At 40.6% G+C, this 15461-nt stretch overlaps 1 protein-coding gene across 1 annotated transcript in view; it reads right to left on the reverse strand.

Moving 5' to 3' along the window:
* Positions 1–15461, reverse strand: part of PROSER2 (proline and serine rich 2) — a 44796-nt gene that overhangs the window by 13679 nt on the left and 15656 nt on the right. The window contains exon 2 of the mRNA XM_080679411.1: positions 9957–10176. Coding sequence (XP_080535537.1) covers positions 9957–10094 — 138 coding nt within the window. The 5' untranslated portion in view covers positions 10095–10176. The remainder of the gene's footprint in view (positions 1–9956; positions 10177–15461) is intronic.

The raw sequence follows: 15461 nt of genomic DNA on the forward strand, positions 1-15461 counted from the left end.
GGCCCATGTGGAGGATGAAAGAAAGCTGGAATCCTAGTAGTGGTGGTCCCCGCCTGACTGTTGTGCTTTTGGAAGCAGGATTTGTTAACTTATTTCCCAAAGAACTAAGTGGATAGAAAATGAGGATAAACGAAAACAATAGCTTTCTTGGGAAGGGTTGCATTGAAGAAACCCTAAGTTTGTCCCTATTATTTGGAAGGTAGCAGGCTGACAGCAGACATATTTTTTTAAACTTTCCTTTCTATAAATGGTGTTTTTAATGCATCAATGTGGAGTAAAAGGAAGCCCTTTAAGGCTACAAATCTCCATATGCTAAAAGAATTACAAAGGAAACCATATGTTACACATTCTGCCTGCCATGTTGACTTCAGGTAATGGCTACAAGTCTTTAAGAGAAAAAGTGCATACATTTCTACTGAATATGTATGTTTTGAAGAAGTAATTTCGACTATGTTTAAACTAGAAAATTAAAAATGCTAAAGCTACCAAAGGAAATGTATGCACGTTGTCCAAGGCTCGGTGAGGAGAACAGAGTCCTCCTCCTCCCGCTGGTGCCTATGCACCCTGCACAGATGACAGAAAATGTCCATTTCCCACTGGCACTTTGAGAGGAATATCCTGACAAGTTGGATAACAAAGCTTTCCAGTGAATGTAACCAATAATTAGAAAAGTCAACAATCCTAGATATACCTGTGGGAGTAAAGATTTGGGATAGGAGTGTTTATTTATTTATTTATTTTTTGGAAATGGTAGAAAACCCTTGTTTGTTTGAACAAAAAAATTGAGAAGGCTTAAAATACTCATACTAAACTAACCCTTACCTTAAAAAACCACTAACTGTAGCTCTTAAACTTTTCCTTTTGTTTTGCTTTTCTTTTAAAAGAAGAAATTTGGTTTTACTGCAGACTAAGACAATTGTGGCAGCTCCTTGTGAAGGAGAAGAAAAGGACCAGCAGACTCATCTCTATTCCAAGTGAATAAATAAATCATAAGAATGATTATAATGGCTGAAAAGAGTTCTTGAGATGAACCAAGATCTCTTAACCAGTAGTCTCCTAGGCAGGCAACCTTGGGCATTTGCTCTGGAGGAGTGTGATTTGATATTCACATTTTCTTCCTACAGACCCCAAAATGATCTCCCTGACACTTGAGCAAGGCTAAGTTGATGAGAGAATGCCCTGCAGCCGAAGCAAAATAGGGCCGAAGGAAGAAAATAAAAGTCAGTCTCTTTGTAGTTCCTCACACAACTTTAAATGCTCTACTTACTCCAGCAACCTCATGAGAAAGACCCTGAGTGCATGTGGCGTTTCCCACAGTTCCAGGATGGGGTTTAATTATGGTTCTTTCTAACTGGTCATTGTTGTAATTTTTCACTATTGGCTAACTTAAACCTGTACTTCTGGCCGGAAAGAGACACAAACAAACAAGTAAGGGATGAAATATGTGTACAGTTTTGATTATAGATCTAAGAATAATTTCTTTGAAGGATTACAGTTGAGCCCCATGGCTGCCTTAAACTGGCAATATTATAGAGAGATCTTGATCGAGATGGAGCTGCCATAGTGCGTGGCACCATACCATACCAGAGCCCTCATAAGCTTGGGTCACACTGTCCTAGAGCTTCCCCTGGCTGTCTCGTGAGTTCCTGGAAAGATTAAAACCGGGTTTTATTCCATCATCTATTAGTTCTTATATGTAGTAAGCATTTACTAAATGTTTATTGAACTTTTATAAAAGCTATTTAAGCTGTCTTAAGATGGCTGTTTTGACCAGCAAGTTTTTGGTTCAATTTGGGTAAGGAGACAGAACTGAAAGGAAGATGGGGTTACTCCTGACCAGGTCTGCTTCTCCTTTCCAGCCTGTTCTGTTTTCTCTCCTTGAGATCATCTAGCAACAAGAGTGTCAGATTCTAGTGTGCTCCTCAGACTCCAGTCCAACCTGACCATGGAGACAGCATTCCCCCTGCCGGCTTTGCCTTCTGATCCCATGACTAAGGAGTGTGGCCTAAAGACATTGAAGGCTCTGCAGAAGGAAGGGATTAATCAGGAGCGGACAACTGCTGTCTGATCACAGACTCATTATGTGACTTTCGGTCCACAATATTTGTCAGCTGAGTGAGAAGGAGGGTTACGTGACAGTTCGTTGAATATTAAATTTCCAAACACTCAATAATGAATTTGGATCATTGTTTTTGCCCAAGTTAGAGATAAAAATGAACAGGAGGTATGCTTGTGATTTTGGGATGTTTTCAATCCATCCCAAAGAAGCAGCTATATTACTTAATTTCTTAAGACCTATGGGCAGTAAGAGCATCCCACTCTTCAACTAGCCAAAGCATATTCTTTTCTAGAGGAAGCTCCAGGTGCATGCAGGGAAGAGCAGACTTCATTCAAGTCTACATTCAGAATATGAGCCAAAGAACACTGGAAGTATTCCATGGTGTCACTGCACCACAGCTTTTTTAACCATTCATCCACTGATGTGCACTTGGGCTATTTCCAGATCTTGGCTAAGGCAAATAATGCTGCTATGAACATAGGAGTGTAAAGAAGAAAAAAAGAACACTGGAAGGAGGCAACATTCTGTCTCTGGCAGTGGCATCCAAGGTGTTTATGAGATACATAGGTGTTTGAGATACTGGCCTTAAGAGGTTAAGAACATAGGAAACCTCACACGCAAAGCTTCCTTTGTCACCTTAAAGAGCTATCATTATGAAGGTCTCCGAATCCTTTTTGAATCTCTTATTTTGAATCTGAATCCTCTTGAGGTACTAGGTTCTAGAACTGCACTACCAACTTTGCAAAGACATGCTACCTTGTATTGTATGAAAGCTTCTTAAATTTCAAAGGAAAAAATACATTCAAAAGGTATCCTCTAAGTCAAGTATTTCAGAATTTGGCCAATTTGTTCTCCTTCTAATTAAAACTTTCATTAGAAAAGGTTCAGAACAAGAATTCCTTATAAGTAGAACAAAATACATACACGAACACAACTAGCCTCTTGAGTGACTTCACACACTTCCCTAAATGGATAGCCATGACCACTCTATTTAAGCAGCTATTTTAATTTTTAACTTGCATTGGCTCAGGAGAAAAGTTCCTAACAAACAAAGATCTGTCATATAGCAGGCAACATTACAAGCTTTTAAAAACTTTTGGATACTCTCATGTAACATCAGGCATTGTCTTTTATCTTTTTTAAAAAATAACTTTTGCTTAAAAGAAATACTTGCAGTTGGAACTAGGTTATCTTTTACTGAAAGAGCCTTCCAAGAGGTATACTGAGGCCTAAAAACATTGTTACTAATCTTTTATGGGGTCAAAAATTAAAGGACAGAAAATTGAGAAACTGTTATGGTTGAGTCTCATTCTAAATAGACAAGTCATAAAAAGACCCAGTGATTTAAAATGAAATCATATAGTTCCTCTCCAAATTTAGACTCCCAAAAAATACAGTATGAGGGTAAGAATTTTTTTTTTTTAAGTTTAAGAATCTGTACCAGTGTAGATAGTTCACTGATTCAGGGTACCTAGATGCTAAGAGAGTGCTTTGTGAAAGTCAAATGTTCTACAGTTATTTGGAAAACTTTAGTTGCCATTTAAAATAAATGTCAAAAGGAGGCAAGAGCATACAATGGAGTAGAGATCGTCTCTTCAATAAATGGTGTTGGGAAAATTGGACAGGTACATGCAAAAAAAATGAAGCTAGACCACCAACTTACACCATACACAAGAGTAGACTCAAAATGGATAAAAGATTTAAATGTAAGATGTGAAACCATAAAAGTCCTAGAAGAAACCACAGGCACCAAAATCTCAGATATCTCTCATAGCAATATGTTTACCGATACATCTCCCAGGGCAATGAAAACTAAGGAGAAAATAAACAAATGGGACTTCATCAAAATAAAAAGCGTCTGCACAGCAAAAGAAACCACCAACAAAATAACCACTACAAGGGAGAACATTTTTGCCAATGATACATCCAATAAGGGGTTAATCTCCAAAATATATAGGGAACTCATACAACTTAACAAAAGAAAGACAAACTATCCAATTGAAAAATAGGCAAAGAACCTAAATAGACACTTTTCCAAAGGGGACATACAGATGTCCAAGAGACATATGAAGAAATGCTCAAAGTCACTAGTCATCAGAGAGATGCAAACCAAAATGACAATGAGATATCATCTCACATCTGTCAGAATGGCTACCATCAACAAATCAACAAATGGCAAGTGTTGGTGAGGTTATGGAGAAGAGGGAACCCCAGCACACTGCTGGTGGAAATGAAGACTGGTGCAGCCATTTTGGAAAACAGTGTGGAATTTCCTCAAAAATTAAAAATGGAACTCCCACTTGACCCAGTGATTCCACTTCTAGGAATATATACTAAGAAATCTGAAACACTGATCAGAAAGAATATATGCACTCTTATGTTCATAGAGCAGCACAATTTACAATAGCTAAGATTTGGAAACAGTCTAAGTGCCCATCAGCAGATGAGAGGATAAAAAAACTGTGGTACATCTACACAATGGAATACTACATGGCAATAAAAAGAAAGAACTCTTACCATGGATGGAACTGGAGAGCATTATGCTAAGCGAAATAATCCAGTCAGAGAAAGATAAGTATCACATGATCTCACTCATATGTGGAATATAATGAACAACATAAACTGATGAACAAAATAGATCCAGACACACAGAAGCATGAACAGACTGTTGAACCTCAGAGGGAAGGCAGGGGAGGGTGGATGGGTGGGAAGAGATCAACCAATGAACTTGTATGCATATATGCATAACCCATGGATACAGACAATGGGGTGGTGAGGGCCTGGGCAGAGGGGAGGATGGGAGTAGGCTGGAAGAGTTTAATGGGGGGAAAAAAGAGGACCTATGTAATACTTTCAACAATAAAGATTAAAAAAATAATAATAAAAATAAAATAAAATTAAATGTCAGATTTCTCCATGATCCTGTTCTGTCTAAGGGAAATACACAACTGTGGAAAAATAACCGATGACAACTAAAGTTAGCTCAATTATTTAATATAGGAAGGTGCTTGAAAATAGTCAACAGATCTAAGTAGAAGGTATTGCAACACTACTGGAATGTGTCTTCTATCAGAGTGAGACACAGGTAGTCAAGTGGGGTATAAGGCAAAATTATGCAATCATATACATATCATCTATATATACATACTAGAGGCCTGGTGCACGAAATTCGTGCACAGCGGGGCGGGGGAGGAGAGGCTGTCCCTCAGCCCAGCCTGCACCCTCTCCAATCTGGGACCCCTTGGGGGATGTCTGGCAGTCAGACATCCCTCTCACCATCTGGGACTGCTGGCTCCCAATTGCTCGCCTGCCAGCCAGCCTGATCACCCCCAAGCCTGATCACCACTCCACTGCCAGCCTGATCGATGCCTAACTGCTCCCCTGCCAACCCAATTGCTCCCAACTGCCCTCCCCTGCTGGCCCAGAAACCCCCAACTGCCCTCCCCTGCCAGTCCGGTTGCCCCAACTGCCCTCCCCTGCCAGTCTGGTTGCCCCCAACTGCCCTCCCCTGCCAGCCTGGTTGCCCCTAACTGCCCTCCCCCCCAACTGCCTTCTCCTGCAGGCCTGGTCCCCCCAACTGCCCTCCCCTGCAGGCCTGATCGCCCCTAGCTGCCCTCCCCTGCTGGCCTGATCGCCCACAACTACCCTCCCCTGCAGGCCATCTTATGGTGGCCATCTTTGACCACATGGGGGCAGCCATCTTGTGTGAGGGCGTGAGGGCCAATTTGCATATTACCTCTTTATTATATAGGATATATAAAAGGCTAAGTGTCCATCTGTACAACCAGTAGCTATGATTTGCACTGACCACCAGGGGGCAGGCTCTGAACGCAGGAGCTGCCATGATGTGCACTGGCCATTTAAAAATAATGGCACCATGGACCTGGTGCTGACAAACCAACACTCAGCTTCCCCTGAGTGGGACACAGGCCCCACCACCACCCCGAAGCGACACCCCACCAAATCACAGCCAATGCTGCCAAGACCCCATGGCACAAAATGCGGCCCACAGCCCAGCCCAGCCCGGAAACAGTCGCTGTGGACGCCAGGTAATGGCGTCACGTAGCAATGCCCAGCTTCCTCTCCCTAGTGACTAGCCTCCTTGCAGTTTCTTCAGGCCAGGGGAATACGACTTGCTTTATAGCCAGGTGCAAACATTTTACTGTTTAACCAAATGTTTGTGAAGCATTTTCCCATGCCTCATCTCATTTGATCCTCACAGAAGTCCTGGAGTAGGTAGATAGGAGACTCAGTAGCATCCTATTTTCTTTTCATTTGCCAGAAAACTAAGATTTAGAAAGTTTAGAAACTTGACCTGACTAAAAAGAAGTAAGAAATGGTGGAACTTGAAAATGACTTCAGGTTTTCTCACTGCACAGAATATAGTCAAACAATGCTAAGTAAAATATTTTACCCTTTGTTCTCCCTACGTGATCTACAATAATAATCTGCTTCGTGTTGATATTTATTGCTGTGTTGCTGACAATTACCTGAAAGAGAAGTTGGGGTGCTTCACTGGGCTGGAAAAAGTTTAGCTAAATCAGAAAGCAGGTCTAATTAAGCAAGTTTATTCTATATATATCAAAGGCTAAGTTGACTCGTGCATGTGCGACACATATAAAGCTCTCGCTGGTGCCAATTGCATGTGTGTGTTTTGATCTGTCATTGTCGATCGTGAATTTGGTTGACACTTCTATTATAGAGAAAGGGTGAATAGCGATATTAAAATATTTCTTCTAATTAATTTCCTTTCCATGTGCACGAATCCATGCACAGGACACTAGTAAGAATGTAATTCAATTATATGCTTCATAAAAGTAGAATCTGTACTGCTGTTTCTACTTTGTCCTATACAATGATGAATACACAGATGAATCAAACACATTACAGTATTACTTTAAGATTTTACTGGATAGAAAATAACTGTAAAGGACAGGCATTCTTTAATTTAAATTCAAAGTGATGCCCATAGTAAGCTCAGCAGAATTAAGAAATTTGTGAGATAATGGGGGAGGGGTGTTTTCCTTTACCATCTTATCTTTAGTGGTCAAAGGAAAAAATTCAGAAGACTACTGATAAGAGATAGAAATGTAACAGGGGAAAAATGGACCCAAACAAGGTGATGATGGCAGGATGAAGTGGAATCATGCTCTACCTGAAGTTATAGGGCACTTGAAAAAGAGAAGCTGATATTATAAGCACTGATTAGATGCTGGACATTTTATCTTTATAATATATATAAATACACCTTGAGGAACAATTATTCCATTCACCCCTGTCTTTTAACCAGTGAAGGAAGTAACTAATGAAGAGAGTGATTAAAACTTTCCCAGGTTACAAAGGCAGGCAAATTTGAATTTGAACCCAGGCATGTCTTTAATACCCTTGTGTTTAATACTATTCTGAGGTGATTTTCAGGATACTGATTGGTTAGTGAAGAAAAAAAGCAACTTAAAAATAATGTATAAGGATATTTTCTGGATTTACGAAAAATTATAAATACCTTGGGGAATGTCCTCTGATCTCCCTACTAAACTCCATTGTAAAACCTATGCAGGTCAACACTGAAGGCTCAAAAAAAAATCCTTCTACCATAGGCAGTGAAGGGCATAGGCTATTCTCACGTCACCCACACTAACTTCCTGGTGTTTATAAATGTATGAGATTTATAGTTTTTTCCACCAATGAACCTAATGATAGTTCTAATATCGAATATTACCAAAAAATATATCCATGATAAAAAGTTTTATAATAAGCCACTTTTCTTTGACTTGGGAGCTGAAATGTCATAGCCTTCCTTTTAAAAAAGAGCTTTTTTTTTGTCTTTGAAGATGTATTCCTATGTATGACATCTTGACAAAGAGTCAACATGTTGCATATTCTCTAAATTTGCCAGACGACAGACTTTAAGATCCCATTTGCCTGCACGTACATCCTATGAAGAGCTGTATTTTATATGGCCCTATCCTGTAAGCTACCTGAATACATGCTTCTTCCAGGTAAGATATATTGCAGGCACTCTGGCAGCTTCGATCCCTCCAAGGCACCTCTTTTCATTTTCTGCTAAACCTTCATGTCAGTCAGTGTGACATGCCACTCAGATCACCCGTTGGAAATGAAGAAACTGCTATCCTATCTGATGGGAATGCTGCTGAAAGGTGGCCCTCCACTGTCAGTCCTCTTGGGAATTGTCTTGAACTGAAAAAACTGTCAAGGTCATGCCTCCTTCCAGAGGGGTCCTGCATCCAGTGGCTGATCACTGACTGGGTATGAAGGCTCCACTCTTGACCCAATGGGGCAACTAAGGGGCTATCCCAGCCCCAGAGCTTTCTAAGCAACAGCTAAGGCCTTCGTTGGGTCTACTTCACAGCTCAACTTCTCTCTCCACTCAGTTCTGCCTCCTCTTCCTTCCAGATGTTGATCCCAGGAACAGTCCTAATAAACTTCCTGTACTCTAACCTCCATCTCAGAATCTGCTGCTGGAAAGCCAATCTGCAACACCGGTCCTGTCATAATGGATCATAGTCACCAGAATGCAGGCTCTACTGTTGTGTCCTTAACACCTAGGACAGTGCTTCAACATTTGAGCAGATGTGTAAATAACACACACAGAAGACACAGTAGGTCATATAGAATGGTCAATGAATACCACACCTCAATGGATATGCTTATAGAGATCAATCAGGTCCTATTTGGAGCATGTGAATTTGAGCTACCACATAGGATTTGGTAAAAATAGGCATTAAGTGGTTAATATGAAGAATGTAGATACAAGATTAGAATGGAGATACAAAGTAGCAACTTTCCTTCCCCAAGTCCAAATCACTGGACATACTTGGGATCAATTCTCTCCTAGGAGAAGACAGAAGGCAGGTATTATTTCAGTTCTCTATCAAGAGGCCAGCACATATGAAAATGAATGTTAAAGGCAAAAAATAATCCAAATACCCTGACTCCTAATAATTGGGGTTAATTTTAGGGCTCAGAGCATCTGAAGGAAAATCGTGTTTTCACTAGAAGTAAAATCGAAGGTTAATTCCCTCTTGTCCTTCCCTCTATGAATATAAAGGTCTCAATCCTGAAAGATGGATATCCCGAGGAGTGGGGAGTACAAAAAGGTCATCTCTTAACTTTAAAACTGAATACTCTTTTTATGAAAGTTCCCAAAGCTTGTTGATGGTATGTAAGTCTGGATTTGAAATAAAGGAATACAAAAGCATTTATATTTGTAAAGGAGATAAAAATCTGTTTTAAAGTGAGTTTGTTTTTACCATGTGAGGAGTTTCTCTTCCTTCAGATCGTTTTTTTTTAAATATATATATGTATATTTTATTGTTGATAGTATTACAGATGTCTCCCATTTCTATCCCTCCACTTTACTTCTCTCTGATCTTTTGAACTGAAAGGCATCAGGTCCTGCCTAAGTTTGTCACTTCCCTGGGTCTAAGCAGCCATGTTATTGGCTACAGTGAGATTCTCTTCACTGTTGTGGATAATGCTCTATATTTATGCAAAATTTAAGATGATTAAAAATTAAATGCCAGCCCTAACCGGTTTGGCTTAGTGGATAGAGCGTCGGCCTGTGGACTGAGGGGTCCTGGGTTCGATTCCGGTCAAGGGCATGTACCTTGGTTGTGGGCACATCCCCAATAGGGAGTGTGCAGGAGGCAGCTGATCAATGTTTCTCTCATCGATGTTTCTAACTCTCTATCCCTCTCTGTAAAAAATCAATGAAAATATAAAAAAAAATTAAATACCATCTCACAAAGCAAGTATTCTAAAACATCAAGCTACTTGACCCAAAATAATGTGATAAGGTCTTCCTTAAAGGGAAGGAAGTTGGGGCAAAGCCAGCCAACCACAGCACATCAAAGCATTAAAGGAAACGATCACTCACCAAAGTGAGACTTCTGGAGCGAGAACTGCTACTTCGACTCTCCAAGCTGCCCCCTCTGCTCAGGTCACTGAGCCTGCAGCTGGGTGACAAGTCAGAGTCCATCTCTGAAGAGTCCGATTTCTGGTGGTTTATTGGCATCCCCACATAAATGTTGGCCAGTGGCTTGATCACAAGAAGAGGGGAAGAGGCCAGTGTTCCATTCTGAAGTCGTGGATCACTTCTAGAGAAACCAAGCACAAGCAGCAAGGGTTAGTGAGCCTAAGGAGTAAATGCCTTATCCCCCAAGTGAAAAGCTCAGCATGAATAGGAGTCATCTAGACTTAGGGCCTCAACCATTAAGGCAAAGATAGTCAGGAACCCCTAAGTCTACTAGTTTGGTGATGCTCATGTCCATTTCTCCTTTATATCCTTCTCCATTATCAAGATGTAAGAATTATTTTTAAGGAAACACAGATGTGATAAAAATCACTTTGGTGCAGATGATTTGATAGAATCATATGCTGGCACCTTCCTCTGCACTTAGGCTCTGTGCTTCCATGCTCTTTCACGCTCAGACTCAGGTTCTCTCCGTGTGCTTTATTAATTCTAGTCTTTTCTGCTTCAAACACCACAAAAACTATAGCTCTTTTTCCAGCTTCACAACAGTTCAGAGTTTAGCTGAAGTGACAAGAGTTATAAATTACTAGTACAAGTTTGGCTGGCATCCCCAAGATTCTAGACTCTTTGGAAGTCATATACTATTTTAGTTTCTACATAAAATATTGAGGTCCCATAACTTAATACTATCAGGAAGTTCATGTTTTTACTTTCAGGAAGAAAGACACTGAAACTGTCCCCTATAAGGCCCTCAATTTCATACAGTCCACTGACTCTTTTAAAAAAATTTAATGTATTAGGGTAACATTGGTTAATAAAATTATATAGGTATCAGGTATACAATTCTACAATACATCACTTGTGTACTGTATTGTGTATTTACCCCCATAAGTCAAGTTTCTTATCACCATTTATCCCCCCTTTACCCTCTTTTACCTCCCCTCACCTCCCTATCCTCTGGCAATTGCCATACTGTTGTCTGTGTCCATTAGTCTTTCTTTACTTTTAATTTGTTTAAAAAATATTTTTATTGACTTCAGAGAGGAAGGGAAAGATAGAAACATCAGTGAAGCAGCAGTGATCAGAGAGAATCATTGATTGGCTGCCTCCTGCATGCCCCCTACTGGGAATTGAACCCACAATCCGAGCATGTGCCTGTGACCAGAATTGAACCTGGGATCCTTCAGTCTGCAGGCCAACACTCTATCCACTGAGCCAAACCATCTAGGGATTTTCTTTGCTTAAAAAAAAAAAAGGTATAAGTACATTAAAAGTTTGCTTTTTTAAAAACAATTGATTTTAGAGAGAAGAGGGGGAGAGAAAGAAACATCAGTTGCCTCCTGCACTTGCCCCCAGGGATTGAACTGCAACCTGGGTATGTGCCCTGACTGAATATTGAACCCACCACCTTTTGGTATACAGGATGACACTCCAACCAATTGAGCCACACCAGCCAGAGTGAGTCTTTCTTCTTTTTTCTTTGCTTAATTCCTTCATCCTTCTCACCCAGCCCCCAACAAACCCCAACCCCAGCCAGCTGTCTGTTGACTATATTCATGAGTCTGTCTCCGCTTTGTTTGTTAGTTTATTTTGTTCCTTAGATTCCACTTATAAATAAAATCATATATGGTACTTATCTTTCTCTGACTGGTTTATTTCACTTAGCATAGCACTCTCCAGGCCCATCCATGCTGTCTCAAAAGGCAAGATTTCCTTCTTTGTTATGGCTACATAGTATTCCATTGTGTAAATGTACCACAGCTTTCCCCCTTTTCTTTTATATATATGCTAGAGGCCCAATGCACAAAATTAGTGCAAGAGTAGGCCTTTCTTCCCCTGGTTGCTGGCACCGGCTTCCCACCAGGACCCGGGCTTCCCTCACAGCCCTGGCTTCATCCAGAAGGTCATCTGGAAGGACATCTGGTCTAATTAGCATATTACGCTTTTATTATTATAGATACACTAGAGGCCCAGCATGCGATATCTCGCGGTCCCGCCCACCCACCTGCCACACTCGCAGCTGAGTTCACAGCTGCGCCTGCCTTGCCGCGTCCACCTGCCCACTGCGATCGGAGCCTGTGGGCCGCGGGGGAGGGCCCGAGAGGTGCTCCATGCATTTCATGGTGACCAGTCATTTGGTCGTTTTGGTCATGACGCCTCTTGGCCTTTTATTATTATGATATTATTGATTTCAGAAAGGAAGGGAGAGGGAGAGAGAGAGAGAAACATCAATGAGAGAGAATCATTGATCAGCTGCCTCCTGCATGCCCCCAATTAGGGATTGAGCCTGCAACCCAGGCATATGCCCCAACTGAGAATCAAAGCATGACCTTCTGGTTCATAGGTCAATGCTCAACCACTGAGCTGCACCAGCAAGGCTGTACCACAGCTTTTTAATCCACTCATCTACTGATGGATACTTGTGCTGCTTCCCAATCTTGGCTATTGTATATAATGCTGCAATGAACATAGGGGTGCATATATTCTTTCAGATTAGTGTTTCAGTTTTCTTTGGATATATTCCCACAAGTGGAATTGCTGGTCATAAGGCAGTCTCATTTTTCATTTTTAGAGTTACTGCTTTCCACAGTGGCTGCACCAGTCTGCATTCCCACCAACTGTGGATGAGGATTCCCTTTTCTCCACATCCTCACCCAACATTTGTTTGTTGATTTCTTGATGTCAGCCATTCTGACAGGAGTGAGGTGCTATCTCATTGTGGTCTTAATTTGCATTTTCTGATGATTAGTAATGAAGAGCATCCTTTCATATGTCTATTGGCCATCTGTATGTCTTCTTTGGAGAAGTGTCTATTCAGGTCATTTGCCCATTTCTTAACTGGATTATTTGGGGTCTTTTTCAGTGTTGAGTTTATAAGTTCCTTACAAATTTTGGATATTAAGTTCTTATCAGATGTATTGTTGAATATATTCTCCCATTTAGTGTGTTGTCTTTTCATTTTTTTAAATGGTTTCCTTTGCTGTGCAAAACTTTTTAGTTTGATGTAGTTCCATTTGTTTCTTTTTTCTTTTTTTCCCCCTTGCCCAAGGAGATATATCAGAAAAATACTGCTATGAGGAATGTCCAAGATTTTACTGCCTATGTTTTCTCTTAGGATTTTATGGTTCCAAGTATAACATTTAAGTTTTAATCCATTTGAGTTTATTCTTGTGTATGGTGTAAGAAGGTGATCTAGTTTCACTTTTTGCCCATATCTTTCCAATCTTCCCAACACTATTTATTGAATAGTCCTCTAACTCTTTCTTTTAATAGGAGTTCAATTCAGCTTCTAAACAACAGACAATTGATTTCAACAAAACCTTCTAGAAGACCAAAGAAGACTTATAGAAAATAAGCCTCCTGTGGATTACATATGGCCTGATATTATGGCAAGTGAAATAAACTGAAAATACTGCCAGGATGCCTTATGAGCCTCTTTAAGGATACTGAGGGGCACGTGAGTTAAAATAACCACTGGTACAATTTAGTGTGTGTATGTGTGCATATGGGATCGTGCTCATGTGTGTATTAATTTTTAATAAAAATGTGACTATTTATGGAGAAAGCTCATTCAGTACTGCATACCTTTAGGAGGACCTTGTCATTTAAGACCACTGTGAAATCTTCTCAGAGAAATCCTGAAAACATTAGAACAGATTAAAAAAGAAACTGTTCCCTACTCCATTTCTCATCATTTTTTTCAGATGTATCAGCACATCACATGGCAATTTAAGAGCAAGGCTGGGGAACAGAACGTTCTGAGCATATATACTTTCTATAAGTTGCCATTATTCCCAATGGTAAAAAAAAAAGACTTAAGAAAATGGTAAAAGTTTAAAGTTTATTTATTAATAAGAAAGCCTAAGCAATAAATGACTTTATATAAGCCACCTACACAGCCAATAATATGCAACTCAGAAGTTAAGACATCCTTGGTGAAACTCACCACAGTATTCAATTTAGTAAGTTAAATGCCTGATATGAATTTAGAATACACACAGACACACACACCACACACATAGTGGACATACCAGTAAAAGTGTGCTGGTGACAGTGGCCAGTGACAAAGCAAGGCAAAGGCAGGTGTGGATGTCACAGTTACATCCTTGGAACCCGTGATCAGCTGCAGCCCAAAAAAAGTGGGAGGGCAAATGCAGAGAGGACAAGCCAATGTTTGGGTTCCTTCTGGTCTGTAGATTCCTTCCCACGGACTCAGCTCTAATTTATTCCTAGATTAAGTAAATCATTGCTCCAAGGAAAGTAGGGGGTTGAGGGACAGTAAGTCTTTCCCCCACACAACAGTGAGATGAAAGGCAGGTAATTTACCACACCATTTAAGAGCACACCATTTTCTTGTGTTTCTATAATTTAAAAGCTATTCTGACACTGTAAAACTATAATGTTGGACTTTTATAAATTATTCTTTTGAAGGAATATGAGAAAGCTTACAAGAATTCTGTAGAAGGCAGAGGTTATGGGGGAGAAATTGAAAACCTTGGTTCAATATCCTTTACAGGTGCAAGATGTCAGTCTTTGAACTCTTAAGGAATGGAGAACTAGGGGCTCCCAAGTCCTAGTTCCCAGGAAATCAAAATACAGAATTCTATGGGAGGTCCACTGTGGAGAGAGCAGAGTTTTCTGAAAAGGAAGGGCAAGGAAGCAGCCTTCTTCTCTGCTCTGCCCTGGAAAGGGAATGTGATGAGAAAAAGAAGCAGGGGACAAGAAGCAGATGGGTTTGACAGCAGTGACCACAGCTGTGAGTCTATGAAGGTCATTACCACTTTAAATATTTAGTCTCAAGGAATAACTCTTTGGGTCTGCAAACAAAGCACACTGTAAAAAGTGGGACTAGGGTCAGACTAAGATAGCCCCACAGATGAAGAAACTGACTTTTACCAGGAGAGCAGAACGAGTATCACTAAGAAGTCATGGCAAACCTAACACCACAAGAGCAGAAATGTGAGCCACACACATGCGTTTTTCTATTTATTCTCTTCTACTTCCTGTGTTTACTTCTCATTATTTACCAGTAATATCTTTTTTGGGGGGTGGGTGTGGGTAAAGCCTGGTTTATCCATTGAGCAAAGAGAACAGAAAGTGACAAGAGATCTATAGTCTTAGTAAATCTACATCTGCCAAGCATGGCTGGTCAGGAGGCAGCAGCTGTCCAATCTGAAGGCGCTGGGGGATCAGGTGGAGCTGAGGTTAGTTAGAGTAGCGGACCCTCTGAAGTGAGTACACTGAAGCGAAGGAAGGAATGAATGCAGCTCCTCTTTTTCATCTTCCCCTGGACATTCCAGAAAGACTTGGAATGACCTGGATGGTATGCATAAAGCCCTCCTTCCACCATCACCTCACTCCATCTAAGTTCCAAATAGCCACAATCAGGTCTATAGAGCAGCCCAAATA

The sequence above is a fragment of the Plecotus auritus genome, assembly GCF_963455305.1.
Source record: "Plecotus auritus genome assembly, chromosome: 1".
In the NCBI taxonomy this organism is placed as follows: domain Eukaryota; kingdom Metazoa; phylum Chordata; class Mammalia; order Chiroptera; family Vespertilionidae; genus Plecotus; species Plecotus auritus.